This window comes from Ranitomeya imitator, chromosome 1, assembly GCF_032444005.1.
Source record: "Ranitomeya imitator isolate aRanImi1 chromosome 1, aRanImi1.pri, whole genome shotgun sequence".
NCBI lineage: Eukaryota > Metazoa > Chordata > Amphibia > Anura > Dendrobatidae > Ranitomeya > Ranitomeya imitator.
The window spans coordinates 641406014-641428127 of NC_091282.1; the positions used below are offsets into that span (position 1 = coordinate 641406014).

General features: G+C 45.1%; 1 protein-coding gene across 1 annotated transcript; it reads right to left on the minus strand.

The window, feature by feature from the left end:
• Positions 1-1448: 1448 nt before the first annotated feature.
• On the minus strand, positions 1449-21980 carry HAPLN2 (hyaluronan and proteoglycan link protein 2). The gene is made up of 6 exons (XM_069727695.1): positions 20776-21980; positions 7870-7982; positions 6551-6904; positions 4238-4354; positions 3973-4155; positions 1449-1976 (listed from the first exon to the last, which is right to left on the minus strand). The coding sequence occupies exons 2-6, from the start codon at positions 7958-7960 to the stop codon at positions 1687-1689; spliced, it is 1035 nt and encodes a 344-aa protein (XP_069583796.1). The 5' UTR covers positions 7961-7982; positions 20776-21980; the 3' UTR covers positions 1449-1686.
• Between the last annotated feature and the right edge of the window lie 134 nt (positions 21981-22114).

Below are 22114 nucleotides of genomic sequence, written 5' to 3' on the forward strand. Positions count from 1 at the left end.
TATATTATTGTACATAGGAGGCAGTATTATAGTAGTTATATTCTTGTACATAGAAGGGGGTATTATATTAGTTATATTCTGGTGCATAGGAGCAGTATTATAGCAGTTATTGTCTTGTACATGGGGCTGTATTATAGTAGTTATATTCTTGTACATAAGGGCAGTATTATAGTAATTATATTTTTGTACACAGGCGGCAGTATTATAGTAGTTATATTTTTGTACACAGGGGGCAGTATTATAGTGGTTATATTCTTGTACATAGGAGCAGTATTATAGCAGTTATATTTTTGCACATAGGGACAGTATTATTGTTGTTATATTGTACATTGGGGCAATATTATAGTAGTTATAGTCTTGTACATGGGGGCAGTATTATAGTAGTTATATTCTCGTACATAGGAGTAGTATTATAGTAGTTATATTTTTGCACATAGGGGCGGTATTATAGTAGTTATATTCTTGTACATAGGGACAGTATTATAGTAGTTATATTCTTGTACATAGGAGCAGTATTATAGTAGTTATATTCTTGCACATAGGAGCAGTATTATCTTAGTTATATTCTTGTACATAGGATCAGTATTATAGTAGTTATATTCTTCTACATAGAGGAAGTATTATAGTAGTTATATTCTTGTACATAAGGGCAGTATTATAGTAATTATATTTTTGTACATAGGGGCAGTATTATAGTATTTATATTCTTGTACATAGGGGTAGTATTATAGTAGTTATATTCTTGTACATAGGAGGGGGTATTATAGTAGTTATATTCTTGTACATAGAGAGCAGTATTATAGTAGTTATATTCTTGAACATAGGGGCAGTATTATTGTAGTTATGTTCTTATACATAGGAGCAGTATTATAGTAGTTATATTCTTGTACATAGGGGTAGTATTATTGTAGTTATGTTCTTGTACATATGAGCAGTATTATAGTAGTTATATTCTTGTACATAGGAGCAGTATTATAGTAGTTAATTCTTGTACATAGGAGCAGTATTATTGTAGTTATGTTCTTGTACATAGGGACAGTATTATAGTAGTTATATTCTTGCACATAGGGGCAGTATTATAGTAGTTATATTCTTGTACATGGGGGAAGTATTATAGTAGTTATATTCTTGTTCATAGGGAGAGTATTATAGTAGTTATATTCTTGTACATGGGGGAAGTATTATAGTAGTTATATTCTTGTTCATAGGGACAGTATTATAGTAGTTATATTCTTGTACATAGGGAGCAGTATTATAGTATTTACTTTCTTTTAAATAGAGAGCAGTTTTTTATTAGTTATATTATTTTAGATAAGTAGCGGAGGACACACAAAAGGCATCTTTTTCAGCAGCATAAGGAAGTTCACTCCAATCCTGTGCCTCAAAATTTGTGACTGCAGCTCTGGATATATATTTGGAGTATGCAGAAAGCCAAGATAAATACAAGATAAAGCTAATTATTTTATGTAGCAGTATATGGATATTTAAGCTCTAACATGGTGTTGAAAAGTGGAACTGCCCTTTAAGGTGACCATGATTTATTAATACATTCATACACCTTATTAATTGACAGTTAGATTATGATGTCCTTGACCCATGGCCATCTTTTGGCCTCCTGTCTACATCCTTGGGGTTTGACATCTGGAGTTTACTTCGTCCAGTAGAAAACCTGTGAACCCGCCATGATCAGGTGTGTGTAGCAGCATAACAGTACGCCCCGTACAATCTCTCCTCCTTATTGGGGAACGCAAAACTCCTCACTCCGGGGTCAAGAAGTCCTCCACACCGTTCCCGAGGGTCCGTGATGGGGTAACGAACACTGCCATCTGACAGCCAGCCTCCGTCACAGTAATCCAGGCCAAGAAACTTCCAAGCTGCGTAAAGATGTCCAACCTTGGCGATCTCAGCCTTACGAGTACGGCAGTTTGTGGAGGCTTCTTGGAAGGTCATCGGTCCTTGGACAAAGTAGACATATCCTACAAAATATGTCAGCAGCTGGTGAGAACTGTGATAATATGGTGAAAAGAGCCCCTAGTAAATGTCCTGCACTCTTCTTCATATTAGAATCCAATCATAGGGGAGCTGAAGCATTTCAGGCTGTAGTGCAGATTAAAATGCACAAGAAATATATACTACTTTTGGATCGGGATTTGATTGCTGTGGTAAATAAGGTGACTCAAGTTTACTGTGCATCACACGAGGCCTGGACCTAGGTAATCCAGACATTCATAATGGTGGCTAGAGCCAAGATGGTGTTGGAGTCCCATTCTCCATTAATGTATATTTGGCAGCAGAAAAATTGGGTGAATTATCTAGTACTTTTCCTCCAATTTTAAATATAATCTGAGTCAAATTCTAACATGTTTAAGGCTGAAACAATTAAAGGCGATTGCAACCGAAATGCATAAACAATCACCCTGTTGTAATAGAACATTATTATATGAAATGACAATCATGCATATTATATATTGTTACCATGGTTTCACTTTAACTTCACTTAGGCTGGATTTAGGAAGATGGTCTACACTTTTTCATACATTTTAGGCTAGACTAAGGGATAGAACAGCTAAGACTACGGACTATATTAAGGACCAGGGTTAGACAAAGGGAAAGAGCAGCAAGACTAAGGACTATACTAAGGGCAGGGTAGCTAAGACTTAGTCTAATCCTAAGGGCTAGAACAGGTAAGACTACAGACTATACTAAGGGCCAGGGTAGCTAAGACTATAGATTCGACTAAGGGCTAGAACAGCTATGACTACAGACTATACTAAGGGCCAGGGCAACTAAGACTGAGGGTTAGACTAAGGGCTAGAGCAGCTGATGCTAAAGGCTAGATTAATGGTTATACTAAGGGCAGATAATACCAATGGATAGACTAACAGCTACAGCAGCTAAGACTAAGGGCTAGACTAAGGGCAAGAGGAGTTAAAACTTAGGGCTAGACTAAGGGGTAGAGCAGCAAAGACTAATGGCTATACTAAGCACTTGAGTAGCTAAAAGTAAGGTCCAGAGTAGCTAAGACTAAGGAATAGACTAATGTCTATATCAGGAGTGGGGAACATCTGGCTCCGTCGGGTGTTTGCATCCCTTGATGACCTCTTATCCGGCCTGCGTGGACTGGCAGTTGTATTTTCATGGCTGCCGATCCATTAATTTCTTCTTGCTATGTGAGCACATACTCGCAGTGTTTACTACTAAACGCTGAGTCGCGTGCAGGGAAAGATCACGTCCTGACAGCAGTTCCAGCATCAGGATGTACTTTGTTGGCAGAGTTAGGCTACTTTCACACTAGCGTTTTCTGCAATCCGTCACAATGCGTCGTTTTGCAGAAAAAACGCATCCTGCAAAAGTGCTTGCAGGATGCGTTTTTTCCCCATAGACTTGCATTGACGACGCATTTGTGACGGATTGTAACACATCGCATCCGTCGAGCGACGGATGCGTCGTGCTTTGGCGGACCGTCGGGAGCAAAAAACGCTACATGTAACGTTTTTTGCTCCTGACGGACCGCTTTTTCCGACCGCGCATGCGCGGCCGGAACTCCGCCCCCACCTCCCCGCACCTTACAATGGGGCAGCGGATGCGCCGGAAAAATGCATCCGCTGCCTCCATTGTGCAATGCAGCAAACGCTAGCGTCGGATTCTCTCCCCGACGCATTGCGACGGGGAGATTCCGACGCTAGTGTGAAAGAAGCCTTAGCGTGCAATTTGTACTGCCCCCAAAGGATGGTTTAAATATCCGATTGGCCCTTGGCACATAAAAGATTCCCCACCCCTGGTCAAAAGCAACAAAGACTAAGCACTAATTTAAGGGGTTGACTAGAGACTAAAGCAGCTAAGACTAAAGGGCCAGACTAAGTGCTGTAGTGGTTGGATATTAACATGCGACCTGTATGCTATAAAAAGTTTTGGTGCTTCTGTGCATGCTTTCAGCACTCCTAAGTCATAGACTAATAATTCCCACCATACCTTTCAGTGACGAGGTGAAGCAAAAGGCATCGTATTTGTCTTTCAGCTTGTCTTTGGGGCCATAGCTGCGTATCCCCGGAGGTAGGTTACCCCCACATGGCTCCCGTGTGACAATGACTGGGTAATGAACACTCCCTTCCAGGAGCCACCCTGCGTTACACCAGTCGAGGCCATCGGTCCACGCTGCGGAAAAGATACCATAAAGATAAGCTACATCCTACTTATGTGATAGTTGATCGCTCACAACAATATGACACCACAGTACCTTGGTAGAGCTGGGAGTAGGTAGCCAGTCTTCCATCTTGTTCTTCACAAACTTGAAGAGCCTCAACGTAATTAAAGCGATAGCGCCCCTCTTTGGACTGGTATGGAAAGACGACCCCTAAAATGAATAGAAGACATTTTTCTCAAGCCATTGGATTGCCCCCATAACAGAACTTCTATAAATACCTCAATATGTGGATTATTTTCTATAAATATTAGTTTACAGATGAGCTTAAATGAGAACTTCACCTAAATATCGCTTTACCAATTTTCTATTTATTTCATTATTGAATTACAGATTTTATCATTTTAATTTAATTTTTGAACAACTTCTTATGACTCCAATTTCTTATTTAATGGGAAAGATGGACAGTTTTTGCTCCAATTTCATTCCCGTAGCTCCCCAGAGTATTCAGTTTTTTAATTTTCAAATTCTGCCATACAGTTCCTTTTTAAATGTAGTGCAAATTTTCTGGTCTTTTCAATGTGATGCGGCTCACAAGGTAGTAAATCAGAGCAGCATAAAGACACATCCTTGATGATTTCATCAGCTCCACTCTCTTAGTAAAGATCATAAAAATTAGCACTAAATAAAAAGTTCCATATCTCTGGAACTCTATGACGGATTTGAAAACCAAAAAAAAGAAACAAAAAGCAGAGTACTCAAGGGAACAGTGAGACTAAAACAAGAGCAAAAATTGATCACTTTTAACCTGGTGACAAATTCTCTTTAAGGATGACAACTACTCATGCTCAGGTAAATGAATGAAAGTTGATACAGACCAGTTCAGTTGGAACATATAGTAGAATACGGCCAAGATTAAGAGTGGAAAGTGATTCATAAGTTCCTATATGATTAAAACCAGCCTATTACACCCCAAACCCCCAATTTTTGTTTTGGCTGGAGATTCCCTTTAAAGAGCTATTCTATATAGACCTGTGTCCAACCTTTGAGACCACCACTGCTCTCAAAAGCTTGAAGAAGTTTGTGTGGACTCAATAGACTACTAAGGATTTAGCATAACTCAGTCTTGACTAGCGCTCTGCTCAACCTCTTGCTGATGAACAGTGGGGTTTCAGTGTACAGACAGCCACAAGTTTAGCATTTATCATTCATCTAGGACATATCTATACATATTATTGTCACACAACCTCAAACTATACATATATTATGTGACACGGGTTTACTGCGACAGATAGGGAACAGTAAAAAGCAGAGCCTGATTTCTCATACTCATGCACTGATTAGAGGCACTTCACCTTCATATTAAACAGGTCAGGTTTCTGCTTGCAGTGTCGGGGTTAGTCTGTTCAGTTGAGAGCTCCTGGAGCTTCCCTGCTTTGATGGTCTCAGCTGTTCAGTGTTGGCCGCTCCCCTCTGCTATATATACTGGCCTTTGGAAATCCGGGACAATCAGTGTTAGTTTTATTCTGCCTGGTTCTGGAGTTGGAGGTGTTGGTTCACAGGAGGTGTTTGGAGTGTTAATATAAAGACTATTGCTTGTGTGCTTCTCCTTATCCCCTCTTATGTACAGTAGTTTTTCCTCCCTTTACTTTCCGGTGTTCCACTCTGTTGCTTATTAGTGTGTGAGGAGGAAGAGCAGGCTGCAGGTACCTGCACTGAGCTGGGTCCAGAACTGTCGAGGCTGCATCCCATGTTGCCTGGGAAAGGCATAGGGGACCGGACAAGTCACATGACCCTGGAAGAGGGGGCATGTTTAAGCCGGAAACAGAAAAAGCACGCAAGCAAAAGGTTAGTTTCCCGCTGTCAGGGAGATCGCAGCAGGTTGAGACGCATACTCCACACCCCGAGCCCCGGCATTGCGACGTACGGCAGCCGACACCTCTGGGTAACGCCAGCGGGACAGGGAGTGTGGGAAGCGCCATGCGCCCGGCTAAACATGAGATAAGGCACGTGCAGAGAAGAGTGGGCCGGTTACAGATTACAGTAAGAAAGCAGGACGATGAACTGAGCTCTCTCTGAACGATGAAAAGAGGGGCAGGCTGAGGAGGTGTGCCATGATACAAGAGGGGGCGTGTCAGCTGCTTTTCACTAGCACAGTGCAGGAAAAGAAGATCCTGGCGGGGGCAATGGGACAGAGTCTCAAAATCGTTACAATCCCGCTGGATCCGGGACGGTTGGGATGTAAGGGCTGATTTAGAAGCTCAGTAAGGCACATGGCCCAGGCATCTTCGCCATCAGAAGTAATCTAGGGAGCAGAGATAGCTGGGGCACCCCTAGCTTTAGGGAAAGGGAATGCTCCCCTAGCCCCGGGATCTCTGGCAACTGTGCCGTGACAATCTGAAGGCTTACCTTCTAGCTGTAGAGCTAAAGTCAAGCTTTGGTCCTCTAGGCCATTAACCAGTTCACATTTGTATCTTCCTTCATCTTCTAAGCTCACGTTGGTGATTATGAGAGAAGCGTCCAGTCTATGGCTTCTCCTCAGTCTCACCCGACCTCTCAGCTTGTCATAATTCTTGTGGTGCTGACCATTGGAGATGACAATCAGGTTCTCCAGGGGATCTTCAGGTTTGACCTTGCTCCATTTGACCTTATAGCTCCTGGGTCGTCGTCTCATGATACAGGGAAGGGTGACATTGGCTCCTCGTGTGCTGTGGATCACACTGTGGATAGGATTCAGCAGATACTGGTTCCCTGTGGTGTGGTCTAGGGGAAAAAGGACACAGAGATTGCGTTCTTTAAAGAAATTGTCCTCCTGAGCCTGATAGGGCCATGCTAAAAGAGATTACCTAAGTGAGTTCTTGTTTAATTACCACTCTGGAGGATCCAATAGTTAAAGGGGTTGTCCAGGATGAGAAAATGATATCTGATTTTATTATGAAACAGTACCACCCTTAACCATGTGATGTGTCTGGTATTGCAAGTCAACGCCATTGAAATGAATGCATCTGAACTCCAATAAGATGCACAACCCATGGTCAGCGGTGGAGCTGTTTTTGAGGCAAAGCAGCCATGTCTTTCTTATCATGGTCAGCCCCTTCACTTGCCATGAATATGTAATTTTTGCCTGGTGTAAATGCCAGTGTTATCCTGACCCCCAACGTTGTTTTTCTTTTATTGTTTTCTTTTCCTAAATCGCCAGATTTTGGAACACAACAGCATTTACACCAGGTAAAAAAAAAATTACATCTTTTTTGGCAAGTAACAGGTTCTCTTTTTTCAATGCATTAGTAGTCAGGCCTAGGATCATGGAAAGGAGATGGGACAAGAATGTGTCCCAGGTTAATAAGGGTTCGAAAGTGTTAATAAGCACTATAAGAGGGTCCCTTTTAATTTTCGTTATGGGGCCCCATCTATGTACAACCCTTGAAGCGATCTCGGCACTCTCATTACTCAAAATTTCCAGCATGAGAATTTCAAAGCAGCAATATTACAATTTTTAGCATTTTTAGGGGCTCTAAAGTGCTCTTCAGCTCATTTTGGGAATTGGCGGACGTCACAATGATATGTCACAGGGTACAGTTTCCCTAAAAGAAATCCTAATCTGGGAGATCAATGGGAGTTCAATGAATCCAAAGTGAAAGCACCCTTTAATTAAAAAAAAAAACAAAAGTATAATATACCCCCATTTTGGACAGTGAACCCTATAAATCAATCCCAGACCCTCAGACCTTGATTCCGGTTGACGTTGCGATAGACACTGTGATCTTGGAGGGAGGCCGAGGCAAAGAGTAGGAGCAGAAGAATGTATGATAATTCCATCCTTGAAGGAAAACCTCGATGTCTGTGAGAGACAAGAAATGACTCAGTCCAGAAGCTGGAGGATGATGAGATGAAATGTTACGCTGATTTGCCACAATGACATTTTAACCCTTTAAGATTTACAGGTGTTTAACGTCCTGAATCCTGAACTGCTGCACTTCTAAACAATGCGGAGTGATGAGAGATGTACCGCTGGATGTGACGACAGGAGATCGATGGTCACCCACTATCCCGTGGTCCTGAAAATACTATTCTAATATAACATCATTCAGACTGTACATCTGAGTCTCGGCATTGCAGATGGAATGATGTGACTAGATTGGGAATCAGCGTGTGGGCGGCTTTTGGGGCATTATCGTGCGTGTTGGGCTGTGGGGACATCACACTGTTTTGGGGGAGCATTGTGTGAGCCACAAACATTGCCGAGGGCACTGTTGGTCATCATACTGTGTGTGTAGTGGGGTAATGTGAGGGAATTCATTGTTTTGGTATCATACTGTGTGAGGAGGACGTTTTGTGGCAGTCATCATCTATAGGAGCCATGAAAAAGGTATCGTAGTGTGTGTGAAATCTAAGGGGCTTTAAAAGTTGGGAGGTATGGCCTTCTATTAGGGTTGAGCGAAACGGGTCGAACATTTTCAAAAGTCGCCGACTTTTGGCTAAGTCGGGGTTTCATGAAACCCGATCCGACCCCTGTGCGGGGTCGGCCATGCGGTACGCGACTTTCGCGCCAAAGTCGCGTTTCAATGACGCGAAAAGCGCCATTTCTCAGCCAATGAAGGTAAACGCAGAGTGTGGGCAGCGTGATGACATAGGTCCTGGTCCCCACCATCTTAGAGAAGGGCATTGCAGTGATTGGCTTGCTGTCTGCGACGTCACAGGGGCTATAAAGAGGCGTTCCCGCCGACCGCCATCTTACTGCTGCTGATCTGAGCTTAGGGAGAGGTTGCTGCCGCTTTGTCAGAAGCAGGGATAGCGTTAGGCAGGGTCCATTAACCACAAAACCGCTTGTGCTGCAGCGATTTGCACTGTCCAACACCACCCTCGGTGTGCAGGGACAGTGGAAGTTTTTTTTTTTTTTTTTTTCCCCTCAGCGCTGTAGCTCATTGGGCTGCCCTAGAAGGCTCCCTGATAGCTGCATTGCTGTGTGTACGCCGCTGTGCAAACCAACTGCTTTTTTCAAAGCACAAATCCTCTTGTTCCTTCCTTTCTGCACAGCTATCTTTTTTGTTTGTCCACACTTTTTATTTCATTTGTGCATCAGTCCACTCCTTATTGCTGCCTGCCATACCTGGCTGAGATTACTGCAGGCAGGGAGATAGTAGCTGCCTGCCATACCTGGCTGAGATTACTGCAGGCAGGGAGATAGTAATTGTAGGACATTCCCTGTTTTTTTTTTTTTTTTTTTTTTGGTGGGAGATTAAGATTGGCAATTTGGCATTTCTGCTAGAGTGCCATCCCTGTGTGTGCCATCTCTCTCACATAGTGGGCCATAGAAAGCCTTTTCATTTTTCTGTATTTTTTTTTGTGGGGTGTATAAATTCTCCCTGATAAAAATACAGTGGGAGATTAATATTGGCCTTTGGGCTTGTGTGCCAGTCCTGAGTGTGCCATCTCTCTCACAAATAGTGGGCCATAGAAAGCCTATTTATTTTTTTTTTTGGTTTTATAAATTCTCCCTGAAAAAAAAGGGAGATTAATATTGGCCTCTGGGCTTGTGTGCCAGTCCTGAGCGTGCCATCTGTGCCAGCCCTGAGCGTGCCATCTCTCTCACAAATAGTGGGCCATAGAAAGCCTATTTAATTTTTTTTTTTGTTTTATAAATTTTCCCTGAAAAAAGGGAGATTAATATTGGCCTCTGGGCTTGTGTGCCAGTTGTGAGCGTGCCATCTGTGCCAGTCCTGAGCGTGCCATCTCTCTCACAAATAGTGGGCCATAGAAAGCCTATTTAAATATTTTTTTGGTTTTATAAATTCTCCCAGAAAAAAAGGGAGATTAATATTGGCCTCTGGGCTTGTGTGCCAGTCCTGAGCGTGCCATCTGTGCCAGCCAGCCCTGAGCGTGCCATCTCTCTCACAAATAGTGGGCCATAGAAAGCCTATTTAATTTTTTTTTTTGTTTTATCAATTTTCCCTGAAAAAAGGGAGATTAATATTGGCCTCTGGGCTTGTGTGCCAGTTGTGAGCGTGCCATCTGTGCCAGTCCTGAGCGTGCCATCTCTCTCACAAATAGTGGGCCATAGAAAGCCTATTTAAATATTTTTTTGGTTTTATAAATTCTCCCAGAAAAAAAGGGAGATTAATATTGGCCTCTGGGCTTGTGTGCCAGTCCTGAGCGTGCCATCTGTGCCAGCCAGCCCTGAGCGTGCCATCTCTCTCACAAATAGTGGGCCATAGAAAGCCTATTTAATTTTTTTTTTTGTTTTATCAATTTTCCCTGAAAAAAGGGAGATTAATATTGGCCTCTGGGCTTGTGTGCCAGTTGTGAGCGTGCCATCTGTGCCAGTCCTGAGCGTGCCATCTCTCTCACAAATAGTGGGCCATAGAAAGCCTATTTAAATATTTTTTTGGTTTTATAAATTCTCCCAGAAAAAAAGGGAGATTAATATTGGCCTCTGGGCTTCTGTGCCAGTCCTGAGCGTGCCATCTGTGCCAGTCCTGAGCGTCCCATCTCTCTCACAAATAGTGGGCCATAGAAAGCCTATTTTATTTTTTTTTTGGGTTTTAGAAATTCTCCCTGAAAAAAGGGAGATTAATATTGGCCTCTGGGCTTGTGTGCCAGTTGTGAGCGTGCCATCTGTGCCAGTCCTGAGCGTGCCATCTCTCTCACAAATAGTGGGCCATAGAAAGCCTATTTAAATATTTTTTTGGTTTTATAAATTCTCCCAGAAAAAAAGGGAGATTAATATTGGCCTCTGGGCTTCTGTGCCAGTCCTGAGCGTGCCATCTGTGCCAGTCCTGAGCGTCCCATCTCTCTCACAAATAGTGGGCCATAGAAAGCCTATTTTATTTTTTTTTTGGGTTTCAGAAATTCTCCCTGGAAAAAAAAAGGGAGATTAATATTGCCCTTTGGGCTTGTGTGCCAGTACTAAGCGTTCCATCTCTCTCTCTCTCTCAGTCAGTGGGCCATAGAACGCATATTTTTGGTTTTATTTGTTTTCTAAATTCTCCCTGAAAAAATCATTTTATTTTATTTGGTTTCTAAATTCTTCCTGATAAAATCATATTTTTTTTATTATTTTTATTTCTAAAGTCTCCCTGAAAAAAAAAAAAAAAAAACAACCAAAAAAACAGTGGGAGATTAATATTGGCCTTTCTGCTTGTGTGCCAGTCTTGACTCCTGGGTGTGCCATCTCTCTCTCTCTCTCTCTCTCTCTCTCTCTCCAATTGTGGTCCATAGAAAGCCTATATTTTTTTTCCTTGATTTGGGTTCTAAAATCTACCAGAGAAAATAACTACATCAATCATTGGTAGAAAAATATTGGCCTCTGGGTTTGTGTGCCACTCCTGACTCCTGTGTGCGTCATCTCTCAGTCAGTGGGCCATAGAACGCCTATTTTTGGTTTTATTTGTTTTCTAAATTCTCCCTGAAAAAATCATTTTATTTTATTTGGTTTCTAAATTCTTCCTGATAAAATCATATTTTTTTTATTATTTTTTTTTCTAAAGTCTCCCTGAAAAAAAAAAAAAAAAACAGTGGGAGATTAATATTGGCCTTTCTGCTTGTGTGCCAGTCTTGACTCCTGGGTGCGTCATCTCTCAGTCAGTGGGCCATAGAACGCCTATTTTTGGTTTTATTTGTTTTATAAATTCTCCCTGAAAAAATCATTTTATTTTATTTGGTTTCTAAATTCTTCCTGATAAAATCATATTTTTTTTATTATTTTTTTTTCTAAAGTCTCCCTGAAAAAAAAAAAAAAAAAACAACCAAAAAAAACAGTGGGAGATTAATATTGGCCTTTCTGCTTGTGTGCCAGTCTTGACTCCTGGGTGCGTCATCTCTCAGTCAGTGGGCCATAGAACGCCTATTTTTGGTTTTATTTGTTTTATAAATTCTCCCTGAAAAAATCATTTTATTTTATTTGGTTTCTAAATTCTTCCTGATAAAATCATATTTTTTTTATTATTTTTTTTTCTAAAGTCTCCCTGAAAAAAAAAAAAAAAAAAAAAAACAAAAAAAAAACAGTGGGAGATTAATATTGGCCTTTCTGCTTGTGTGCCAGTCTTGACTCCTGGGTGTGCCATCTCTCTCTCTCTCTCTCTCCAATTGTGGTCCATAGAAAGCCTACATTTTTTTTCCTTGATTTGGGTTCCAAAATCTACCAGAGAAAATAACTCCATCAATCATTGGTAGAAAAATATTGGCCTCTGGGCTTGTGTGCCACTCCTGATTCCTGTGTGCGTCATCTCTCACTCAGTGGCCCATAGAAAGCATATAGTTTGTTACATTTGTTTTCTAAATTCTCCCTGCAAAAATCTATTTTTTTTTTTTTGGGGGGTTTCTAAAGTGTTCCTGAAAAAAATAAAAATAAAAAAAAAATAATAGTGTGACATTAATATTAACATTTGTGCTTCAGTGACAGTCCTGCGTGTGGGGCATCTCTCTAATTTGCAGCCACCAAAAAAAGAGTGTGTAACATTGGGCCTGATTTTCGCTGTGGTCTCACCAACCTGTAAAGGGGTAGCTAAATCATACTGAAGTTATAGCTCACCGTGTAAGTTGTGTGACTGCAACAAATAACGTTAGTTTGGTTACGTTTTTAAAACAATGAGGAAGTCTAGTGGAAGAGGTCGTGGCCGGGGGCGTTCATTGTCAGCTGGTAATGAGGGTAGTGGTAGTGGTGGAGCATCAGGTGGTCGTGGGGGAAAAAATATTGCACCTAAGTCTGGAGCTGTGGAGCCAGGTTCGTCGTCCGGCTACACAAGGCCTCGAACGCTCCCTTTTCTGGGATTAGGAAAACCGCTTTTAAAGCCGGAGCAGCAAGAGCAAGTTTTGGCTTATCTTGCTGACTCAGCCTCTAGCTCTTTTGCCTCATCTCGTGAAACTGGTAAAAGTAAAAGCAGCGCGTCGTTAGTGGATGTTCACGGTCAGGGACAAGTCACTTCCTTGTCCTCTTCAGCAAAAACAACAACAGAGAAGAATGCAGCAGGCGACACAACGGGTTACTCCATGGAGCTCTTTACACATACCGTCCCTGGCTTAGAAAGTGAAGCAGTTAACAGTCCATGCCCATTACAAATTGAATCTGACATGGAGTGCACTGACGCACAGCCACAGCCAGACTACTATGCTGGTCCTTTGACTCAGACCACAACATTGCCCTCGCAGGGTGCTGATCAAGAATCAGACCCTGATGAGACTATGTTGCCCCATCACGAACGCTATACCACCGAACGACACGGTGACACAGACGAAGTTGCGCAGGAGGTACAAGAAGAGTTATTAGATGACCCAGTTCTTGACCCCGATTGGCAGCCATTGGGGGAACAGGGTGCAGGCGGCAGCAGTTCTGAAGCAGAGGAGGAGGAGGGGCCGCAGCAGGCATCAACATCGCCACAGGTTCCATCTGCCGGGCCCGTATCTTGCCCAAAACGCGTGGCAAAGCCAAAACCTGGTGGAGGACAGCGTGGCCATCCGGTTAAAGCTCAGTCTGCAATGCCTGAAAAGGTATCCGATGCTAGAAAGAGTGCAGTCTGGCATTTTTTTAAACAACATCCAATTGATCAGCGCAAAGTCATCTGTCAAAAATGTTCTACTTCCTTAAGCAGAGGTCAGAATCTGAAAAGTCTCAATACTAGTTGCATGCATAGACATTTAACCACCATGCATTTGAAAGCTTGGACTAACTACCAAACGTCCCTTAAGGTTGTTGCACCCTCGGCCAATGAAGCTAGTCATCAACGCAACATCCCTTCCGGCAGTGTAGGACCACCATTTAGCGCACCACCTGCTGTATCTGTGCAGGTATCTTTGCCAGGCCAAAGCAGTCAGGGTCAGGGAATCACCAGTTTCGTAGTAGGAAACACTGCATCTAGGGCACCGGCGGCAACAATACCATCTCCCACCGTCTCTCAGTCTGCCATGTCCACCGGCACCCCCGCTAGTTCCACGATCTCCAGCTCTCCAGTCCAGCTCACCCTACATGAGACTATGGTTAGAAAAAGGAAATACTTAGCCTCGCATCCGCGTACACAGGGTTTGAACGCCCACATAGCTAGACTAATCTCGTTAGAGATGATGCCCTACCGGTTAGTTGAAAGCGAAGCTTTCAAAGACCTGATGGACTACGCTGTACCACGCTACGAGCTACCCAGTCGACACTTTTTTTCCAGAAAAGCCATCCCAGCCCTCCACCAGCATGTTAAAGAGCGCATCGTCCATGCACTCAGGCAATCTGTGAGCACAAAGGTGCACCTGACAACAGATGCATGGACCAGTAGGCATGGCCAGGGACGTTACGTGTCCATCACGGCACACTGGGTAAATGTGGTGGATTCAGGGTCCACAGGGGACAGCAAGTTTGGGACAGTTCTGCCTAGCCCACGGTCTAGTAAACAGTTGTCTGTAGCCGTTCGCACCCCCTCCTCCTCCTCCTCCTCGTCCTCCTGCAGAAGCAAGAGCTCGTCCACAGACCGCAGTCGCACAAACACTCCATCCGCACCTGCCACTGTTGCACACCAGGTCTCCCATTATGGGGCAGCTACTGGCATACGTCAGCAGGCTGTATTGGCTATGAAGTGTTTGGGCGACAATAGACACACCGCGGAAGTTCTGTCCGAGTTCTTGCAGCAAGAAACGCAGTCGTGGCTGGGCACTGTAGATCTTGAGGCAGGCAAGGTAGTGAGTGATAACGGAAGGAATTTCATGGCTGCCATCTCCCTTTCCCAACTGAAACACATTCCTTGCCTGGCTCACACCTTAAACCTGGTGGTGCAGTGCTTCCTGAAAAGTTATCCGGGGTTATCCGACCTGCTCCTCAAAGTGCGTGGACTTTGCGCACATATCCGCCGTTCGCCTGTACACTCCAGCCGTATGCAGACCTATCAGCGTTCTTTGAACCTTCCCCAGCATCGCCTAATCATAGACGTTGCAACAAGGTGGAACTCAACACTGCACATGCTTCAGAGACTGTGCGAACAGAGGCGGGCTGTTATGTTTTTGTGGGAGGATACACATACACGGGCAGGCAGTAGGATGGCAGACATGGAGTTGTCAGGTGTGCAGTGGTCGAAGATTCAAGACATGTGTCAAGTCCTTCAGTGTTTTGAGGAATGCACACGGCTGGTTAGTGCAGACAACGCCATAATAAGCATGAGCATCCCCCTAATGCGTCTGCTGATGCAAAGTTTGACGCACATAAAGGATCAGGCGTCTGCACCAGAGGAAGAGGAAAGCCTTGATGACAGTCAGCGATTGTCTGGTCAGGGCAGTGTACATGACGAGGTACCGGGCGAAGAGGAGGTGGAGGATGAGGAGGATGATGGGGATGAGTATATTTTTAATGAGGAAGCTTTCCCGGGGGCACGGGAAATTGGTGGCGTGGCAAGGCCGGGTTCTGGTTTTTTGAGGGACACAAGTGACGTAGATTTGCCTGCAACTGCCCCTCAACCAAGCACAACCGCAGATTTGACAACGGGAACTTTGGCCCACATGGCGGATTATGCCTTGCGTATCCTCAAAAGGGACACACGCATTACAAAAATGATGAACGATGACGATTACTGGTTGGCCTGCCTCCTTGATCCTCGCTATAAAGGCAAATTGCAAAATATTATGCCACATGAGAACTTGGAACTAATATTAGCAACAAAACAATCAACTCTTGTTGACCGTTTGCTTCTGGCATTCCCTGCACACAGCGCCCGTGATCGTTCTCACACGAGCTCCAGGGGCCAGCAGACCAGAGGTGTTAGAGGGGCAGAAATCAGAAGTGGCGTTGGACAGAGGGGTTTTCTGACCAGGTTGTGGAGTGATTTTTCTATGACCGCAGACAGGACAGGTACTGCAGCATCAATTCAAAGTGACAGGAGACAACATTTGTCCAGTATGGTTACAAACTATTTTTCATCCCTTATCGACGTTCTCCCTCAACCGTCATTCCCATTTGATTACTGGGCATCCAAATTAGACACCTGGCCAGAATTGGCAGAATATGCATTGCAGGAGCTTGCTTGCCCGGCAGCTAGTGTCCTATCAGAAAGAGTATTCAGTGCTGCAGGTTCAATACTAACAGAAAAAAGGACTCGTCTGGCTACCCAAAATGTAGATGATCTAACCTTCATTAAAATGAACCACAACTGGATTTCAAAATCTTTTGCCCCACCCTGCCCGGCTGACACCTAGCTTTCCTATGAAAAGGTCTTGCCTGTGGACTATTCTGAATGACTTTTCCAATCTCGTAATTTTCTTCACCTGATTGTCCAGCATACGACATGTTTCCACCTCACGAAATGGCCAAACTCCCCACACGGGGCCGTGCTATCGCCACTTTGCGCTTGGACCCTTGAGAGTGCTGTTTGTCTGAAGAGGTGGGTGTGGCCGCTTTTGGTCGACGGCACTGCCACTGGGTCCCTCATAGTACAATAAAGTGTCTCTGGCGGTGGTGGTGCGCACCCAACGTCAGACACACCGTTGTAATATGAGGGGCCCTGTGCCTGTACCGCCGGCCACAAGACAGTTCCCCCCCCCCAGCTCAAACAGTGCTCTACCACTAGCAAAATTATCTCTCACAGCTTCACCAATGTGTAGTCTAGCCGCTGACATCCTTCAATGCCTGGCACTGACAATACCATTGTTTTGACATTTTTGTTATGTTAGGCCTTCGAAGCCTGTCTGCGGTCCCTTCTTTCTACAACTACTACACTGACCAGGCCACTGCTGGCCGTGTTACCCTGGAACCAATTTAAAAGTGCCTACAGTCAGCCCAATTTTGTTATGTTAGGCCTTCGAAGACTGTCTGCCGTCACTCCTTCCACTAGACTTCCACTGACCATACACTGCTGCCCATGTACCCCTGGAACCAATTTAAAGTGCCTACAGCCAGCCCAATTTTGTTATGTTAGGCCTTCGAAGCCTGTCTGCGGTCACTCCTTCCACTAGACTTCCACTGACCAGACCACTGCTGCCCGTGTACCCCTGGAACCAATTTAAAAGTGCCTACAGCCAGCCCAAGTTTGTTATGTTAGGCCTTGGAAGCCTGTCTGCGGTCACTCCTTCCACTAGACTTCCACTGACCAGACCACTGCTGCCCGTGTACCCCTGGAACCAATTTAAAAGTGCCTACAGCCAGCCCAAGTTTGTTATGTTAGGCCTTGGAAGCCTGTCTGCGGTCACTCCTTCCACTAGACTTCCACTGACCAGACCACTGCTGCCCGTGTACCCCTGGAACCAATTTAAAAGTGCCTACAGCCAGCCCAAGTTTGTTATGTTAGGCCTTGGAAGCCTGTCTGCGGTCACTCCTTCCACTAGACTTCCACTGACCAGACCACTGCTGCCCGTGTACCCCTGGAACCAATTTAAAAGTGCCTACAGCCAGCCCAAGTTTGTTATGTTAGGCCTTCTAAGCCTGTCTGCGGTCCATTCTTTCAACTACTACTACACTGACCAGGTCACTGCTGCCCGTGTACCCCTGGAACCAATTTAAAATTGCCTACAGCCAGCCCAATTTTTTTATTTTAGGCCTTCGATGCCTGTCTGCGGTCCTTTCTTTCAACTACTACTACACTGACCAGGTCACTGCTGTCCGTGTACCCCTGGAACCAATTTAAAATTGCCTACAGCCATGTGTTATTATTTTAGGCCTTCGATGCCTGTCTGCGGTCCATTCTTTCAACTACTACTACACTGACCAGGGCACTGCTGGCCGTGTACCCCTGGAACCAACATCAGAAAATATAAAAATAAGTATTTTGCTTATAAAAAAGAAAATACTGGTGAGATATCAAATGCAGACATTTTAACATTAAAAACAAACACACAACTCTAATCTGGTACAGTACTAAAAATGGCCACCAGCTACAATTACTTTCTCCTGCAAGTAGTTAACTGAAAGTTTTTTTAAATTGAAAACACACATATGGCATCCACCGAGTGTTGTCCTGTCGCGTCTTCTTTATATTATTGCCGAGAAGATGCAAAATAATGAAAATAATAAAATCATTAATTACCAAAATAATAGAGAAAGTCAACACCACATTGCAAATAAACATTCATTCCAAATAAAGAAGCAGGGCGCGTCCGAGGGTGAGTATATACCTAATAAGAATATAATCACCCTCGGACGCGCAATGCTTATTTCCAACAGCCTTCCTTCCTAAGAATCAGCCCTTCCGTCGTGTAGAGAGACGTTGTGTTACACTCCAAGGTGTTCCCCAGGTTGCCTTTCCTGAGCTTCGATCTTCCGGCTCTCGTTTAGTAGTTCTTGGAAACTACTCTGCATTAGGCCTTCAAATTGGGTATGGGGTGTAGAGAGATGGTGTGTTCCACTCCAAGGTGTTCCCCAGGTTGCCTTTCCTGAGCTTCGATCTTCCGGCTCTCGTTTAGTAGTTGTTGGAAACTACGCTGCATTAGGCCTTCAAATTGGGTATGGGGTGTAGCGAGAGGGTGTGTTACACTCCAAGGTGTTCCCCAGGTTGCCTTTCCTGAGCTTCGATCTTCCGGCTCTCGTTTAGTAGTTCTTGGAAACTACACTGCATTAGGCCTTCAAATTGGGTATGGGGTGTAGAGAGAGGGTGTGTTACACTCCAAGGTGTTCCCCAGGTTGCCTTTCCTGAGCTTCGATATTCCGGCTCTCGTTTAGTAGTTGTCGGAAACTACGCTGCATTAGGCCTACAAATTGGGTATGGGGCGTAGAGAGAGGGTGTGTTACACTCCAAGGTGTTCCCCAGGTTGCCTTTCCTGAGCTTCGATATTCCGGCTCTCGTTTAGTAGTTGTCGGAAACTACGCTGCATTAGGCCTACAAATTGGGTATGGGGTGTAGAGAGAGGGTGTGTTACACTCCAAGGTGTTCCCCAGGTTGCCTTTCCTGAGCTTCGATCTTCATGCTCTCGTTTAGTAGTTGTCGGAAACTACGCTGCATTAGGCCTACAAATTGGGTATGGGGTGTAGAGAGAGGGTTTGTTACACTCCAAGGTGTTCCCCAGGTTGCCTTTCCTGAGCTTCGATCTTCCGGCTCTCGTTTAGTAGTTGTTGGAAACTACGCTGCATTAGGCCTTCAAATTGGGTATGGGGTGTAGCGAGAGGGTGTGTTACACTCCAAGGTGTTCCCCAGGTTGCCTTTCCTGAGCTTCGATCTTCCGGCTCTCGTTTAGTAGTTCTTGGAAACTACACTGCATTAGGCCTTCAAATTGGGTATGGGGTGTAGAGAGAGGGTGTGTTACACTCTAAGGTGTTCCCCAGGTTTCCTTGCCATTGCTTCGGTCTTCCGACTCTCGTTTAGTAGTTGTAGAAAAGTACACTGCATTAGGCCATACAAAATGGGTATGGGGTGGAGAGAGATGGTGTGTTACACTCCAAGGTGTTCCCCAGGTTGCCTTTCCTGAGCTTCTATCTTCAGGCTCTCATTAAATTGTGGTTAAATGGAACAACTGCATTTGGCGTACTAGTTGGTTTGGGGCCTACTATCGGTGTCTGCCACTCCTTGCTGTTCTCCTCCACTGAACAAAGCTGTGCCGCCTGTTTACTACGGTTGCCAATTTTGAACTGCATTTCGACTACTTACTGATTTGGCCCTACTCTCTGTGTCAGCCTCTCATTCCAGTTGTCCTCCACTGCAATGCCCCCTGGTTATTCCTGTGTTACCAATTTTGAACTGCATTTAGCCCACTTTCTTCTTTGGGCCTATATCTGTGTTTCCACTTCATCGTGCCCATTGCCCAGCCAGTGATAGATGAGTCTGCTGGTACATTGACCCATAACGCAACATTCCCCGTGCACGCTACACAACAACATTGTGACCCTGCTGAAAGTCAGGTTGCTCTTCCCGCATACCATACCACCTTACACGGGGACAAAGAGGAAGGTGCAGATGAAAGTGCAGGTTCCTTCATCAGGTGGGGGGAGGAATACTAGTTGGCGACGTCACTGGCACAGGGCCTCTCATAGTACGCAAAAGTGTTGCTGCCGGTGGGAGGCGCCCCCGCCGTGCAAACACACCGCTGTACTTTGAGGGGCCCTGTGCCAGTGCCAATGCCAACGAGTGGGCCCCCCCTGCTTGCTCAGGTTCACAGCACTTGCAAAGTTGAAATACTTACCTCTCCCTGCTCCACTGCCGTGACGTGGTCCAGATTTCCTGGGCCCACTAATTACTTGAACCAGCCCTACCCCCCACAACTTTAGCCAAATGACCCCCAATTTCAAATGCCTTCCAATTATTATAAGGTAAATTACGCTTGACAAGCTTCATTAAGAAGAATGGATGGTTTTGACATTAAAATGGCCACTCTAGGTGTTTTCCTGGCCCCCACTCACTGCCGACTATGCTGCCCCATTGACTTGCATTGGGTTTCGTGTTTCGGTCGATCCCGACTTTACGTCATAATCGGCCGATTTCACTCGACCCGACTTTGGACATAGTCGGGTTTCGCAAAACCCGGCTCGACTCTAAAAAGGTCAAGGTCGCTCAACTCTACCTTCTATAACTGCACCTAAGCAACATGACCTACCTACTCATCTAAATGTTTGGTGGGAAAGGAAGTGGGACTTAATTAGGACTTTTCATATGGACCCCATTTCTATATACACCCCTCATCCAGTCATATCATATGTGATACTGTCTGATGATCCGATGTACTGAGAGCTATTATCATCTTCTTACCATATAATACCGCTTTTACGCCATTCTCCAACCTCTTCCTCTCTGGATATACGGGATACGGTGAGTCTCTGTGTGAGTCCTGGTCCCAGTGCCACTTTAGTCCTTGATTCCTGTCTGTGATTTTTGATTCCGGTGTCACTCCTGTCCCTGGTCCTCGAGTTTGAATCTCTTTGTGATCTCTGGTCTTGGCGTATTCTCCTGTCCCTGGTCTCAGTTTGTGGTTCAGTAAGTAATGGTCAAGTGTCTCTCCGATCCCAGTTCCCTATTGGTAAGTCTCTGTATGAGTCCTGGTCCTAGTGTTGCTCTAGTCCCTATGTCTATGTCTAGTCATTTTGTGAGTGCTGGCCTAGTATCGCGCCAGTCCTGGTGTGTGAGTCCTGGTCCGGTAATGCTCCAAATACTCATCAAAGGGCGTGAGTCTCTGTGTGAGTCCTGGGCCCGGTAGCGCTTTAGTCCCTGTGAGTTCTGGTCCTGATGCTGCTCCGGTCCGTGTGTGAGTTTTGTATGAGTCCTGGTACTGGTGTTGATCCGATCCCTGCAAAAGCGTCTCTGTGAGTCCTGGTGTCACTCTGGTCTCTATGTTTGAGTCTCTTTGTGAGTACTGGCCCAGTATCACTCTAGATTGTGTGAGTACTGATCCAGCGATGCTTCAGTCCCTGGTCTCAAGGTGTGAGTCCTGGGCCCTGTGTCGCTATAGTCACTGGTCCCTATGTGTGAGTCTCCTTGTGAGTACTGGCCCAGTGTTGTTCTTGCCCCTGTGTGGGTCCTGGTCTCAGTATCACTCCAGTCCCTGGTCCATATGTGTGAGTCCTGGTCCAGCGTGGCTCAGGTCCTTGGTCCCTGCATGTAAGTCTCTGTGTGAGTCCTGGTCCGATGTTTCTCTGATCCCTGGAACTCTCTGTGTGAGTCCTGGTCCGATGTTTCTCTGATCCCTGGAACTCTCTGTGTGAGTCCTGGTCCAATGTTTCTCTGATCCCTGGAACCTATGTGCGAGTCTCTGTGTGAGTCCTGGGCTAGTGTCACTCCAATTCCTGGACCGTATGTTCGAGTCTCTGTGAATCCTGGTCCATCGTGACTCAAGTGCTTGATCCCTGTGTAAATCTCTGTGTGAGTCCTGGTTCGGTGTTGCTCCGATCCCTGGTCCTGATGTGTGAGTTGTGGTCCCGGGGCTCCTCCAGTCCCTGAGATGTCCCTCGTGTCTTCTCCCGCCGCCCTTCTGTTGTGTGGTCAGTAAACATTTTGTGCCTGTCGGTCACTTCCCCTGTGAGGAGATGACAATGGCTGAGGAGACAATGGGCCTTTGTTATGGGCCCGGGACCTCAATGCTTGGACTGTCTGG

Excerpts from the sequence above, each read along its gene's own strand:
- HAPLN2 (XM_069727695.1), bottom strand. The coding sequence starts at position 7,960 with ATGGAATTATCATACATTCTTCTGCTCCTACTCTTTGCCTCGGCCTCC. Across the intron at positions 6,905-7,869 it reads CAACGTCAACCGGAATCAAG|ACCACACCACAGGGAACCAG; the intron begins GTCTGAGGGTCT and ends TTTTTCCCCTAG. Across the intron at positions 4,156-4,237 it reads CTACTCCCAGCTCTACCAAG|CGTGGACCGATGGCCTCGAC; the intron begins GTACTGTGGTGT and ends TCTTTTCCGCAG.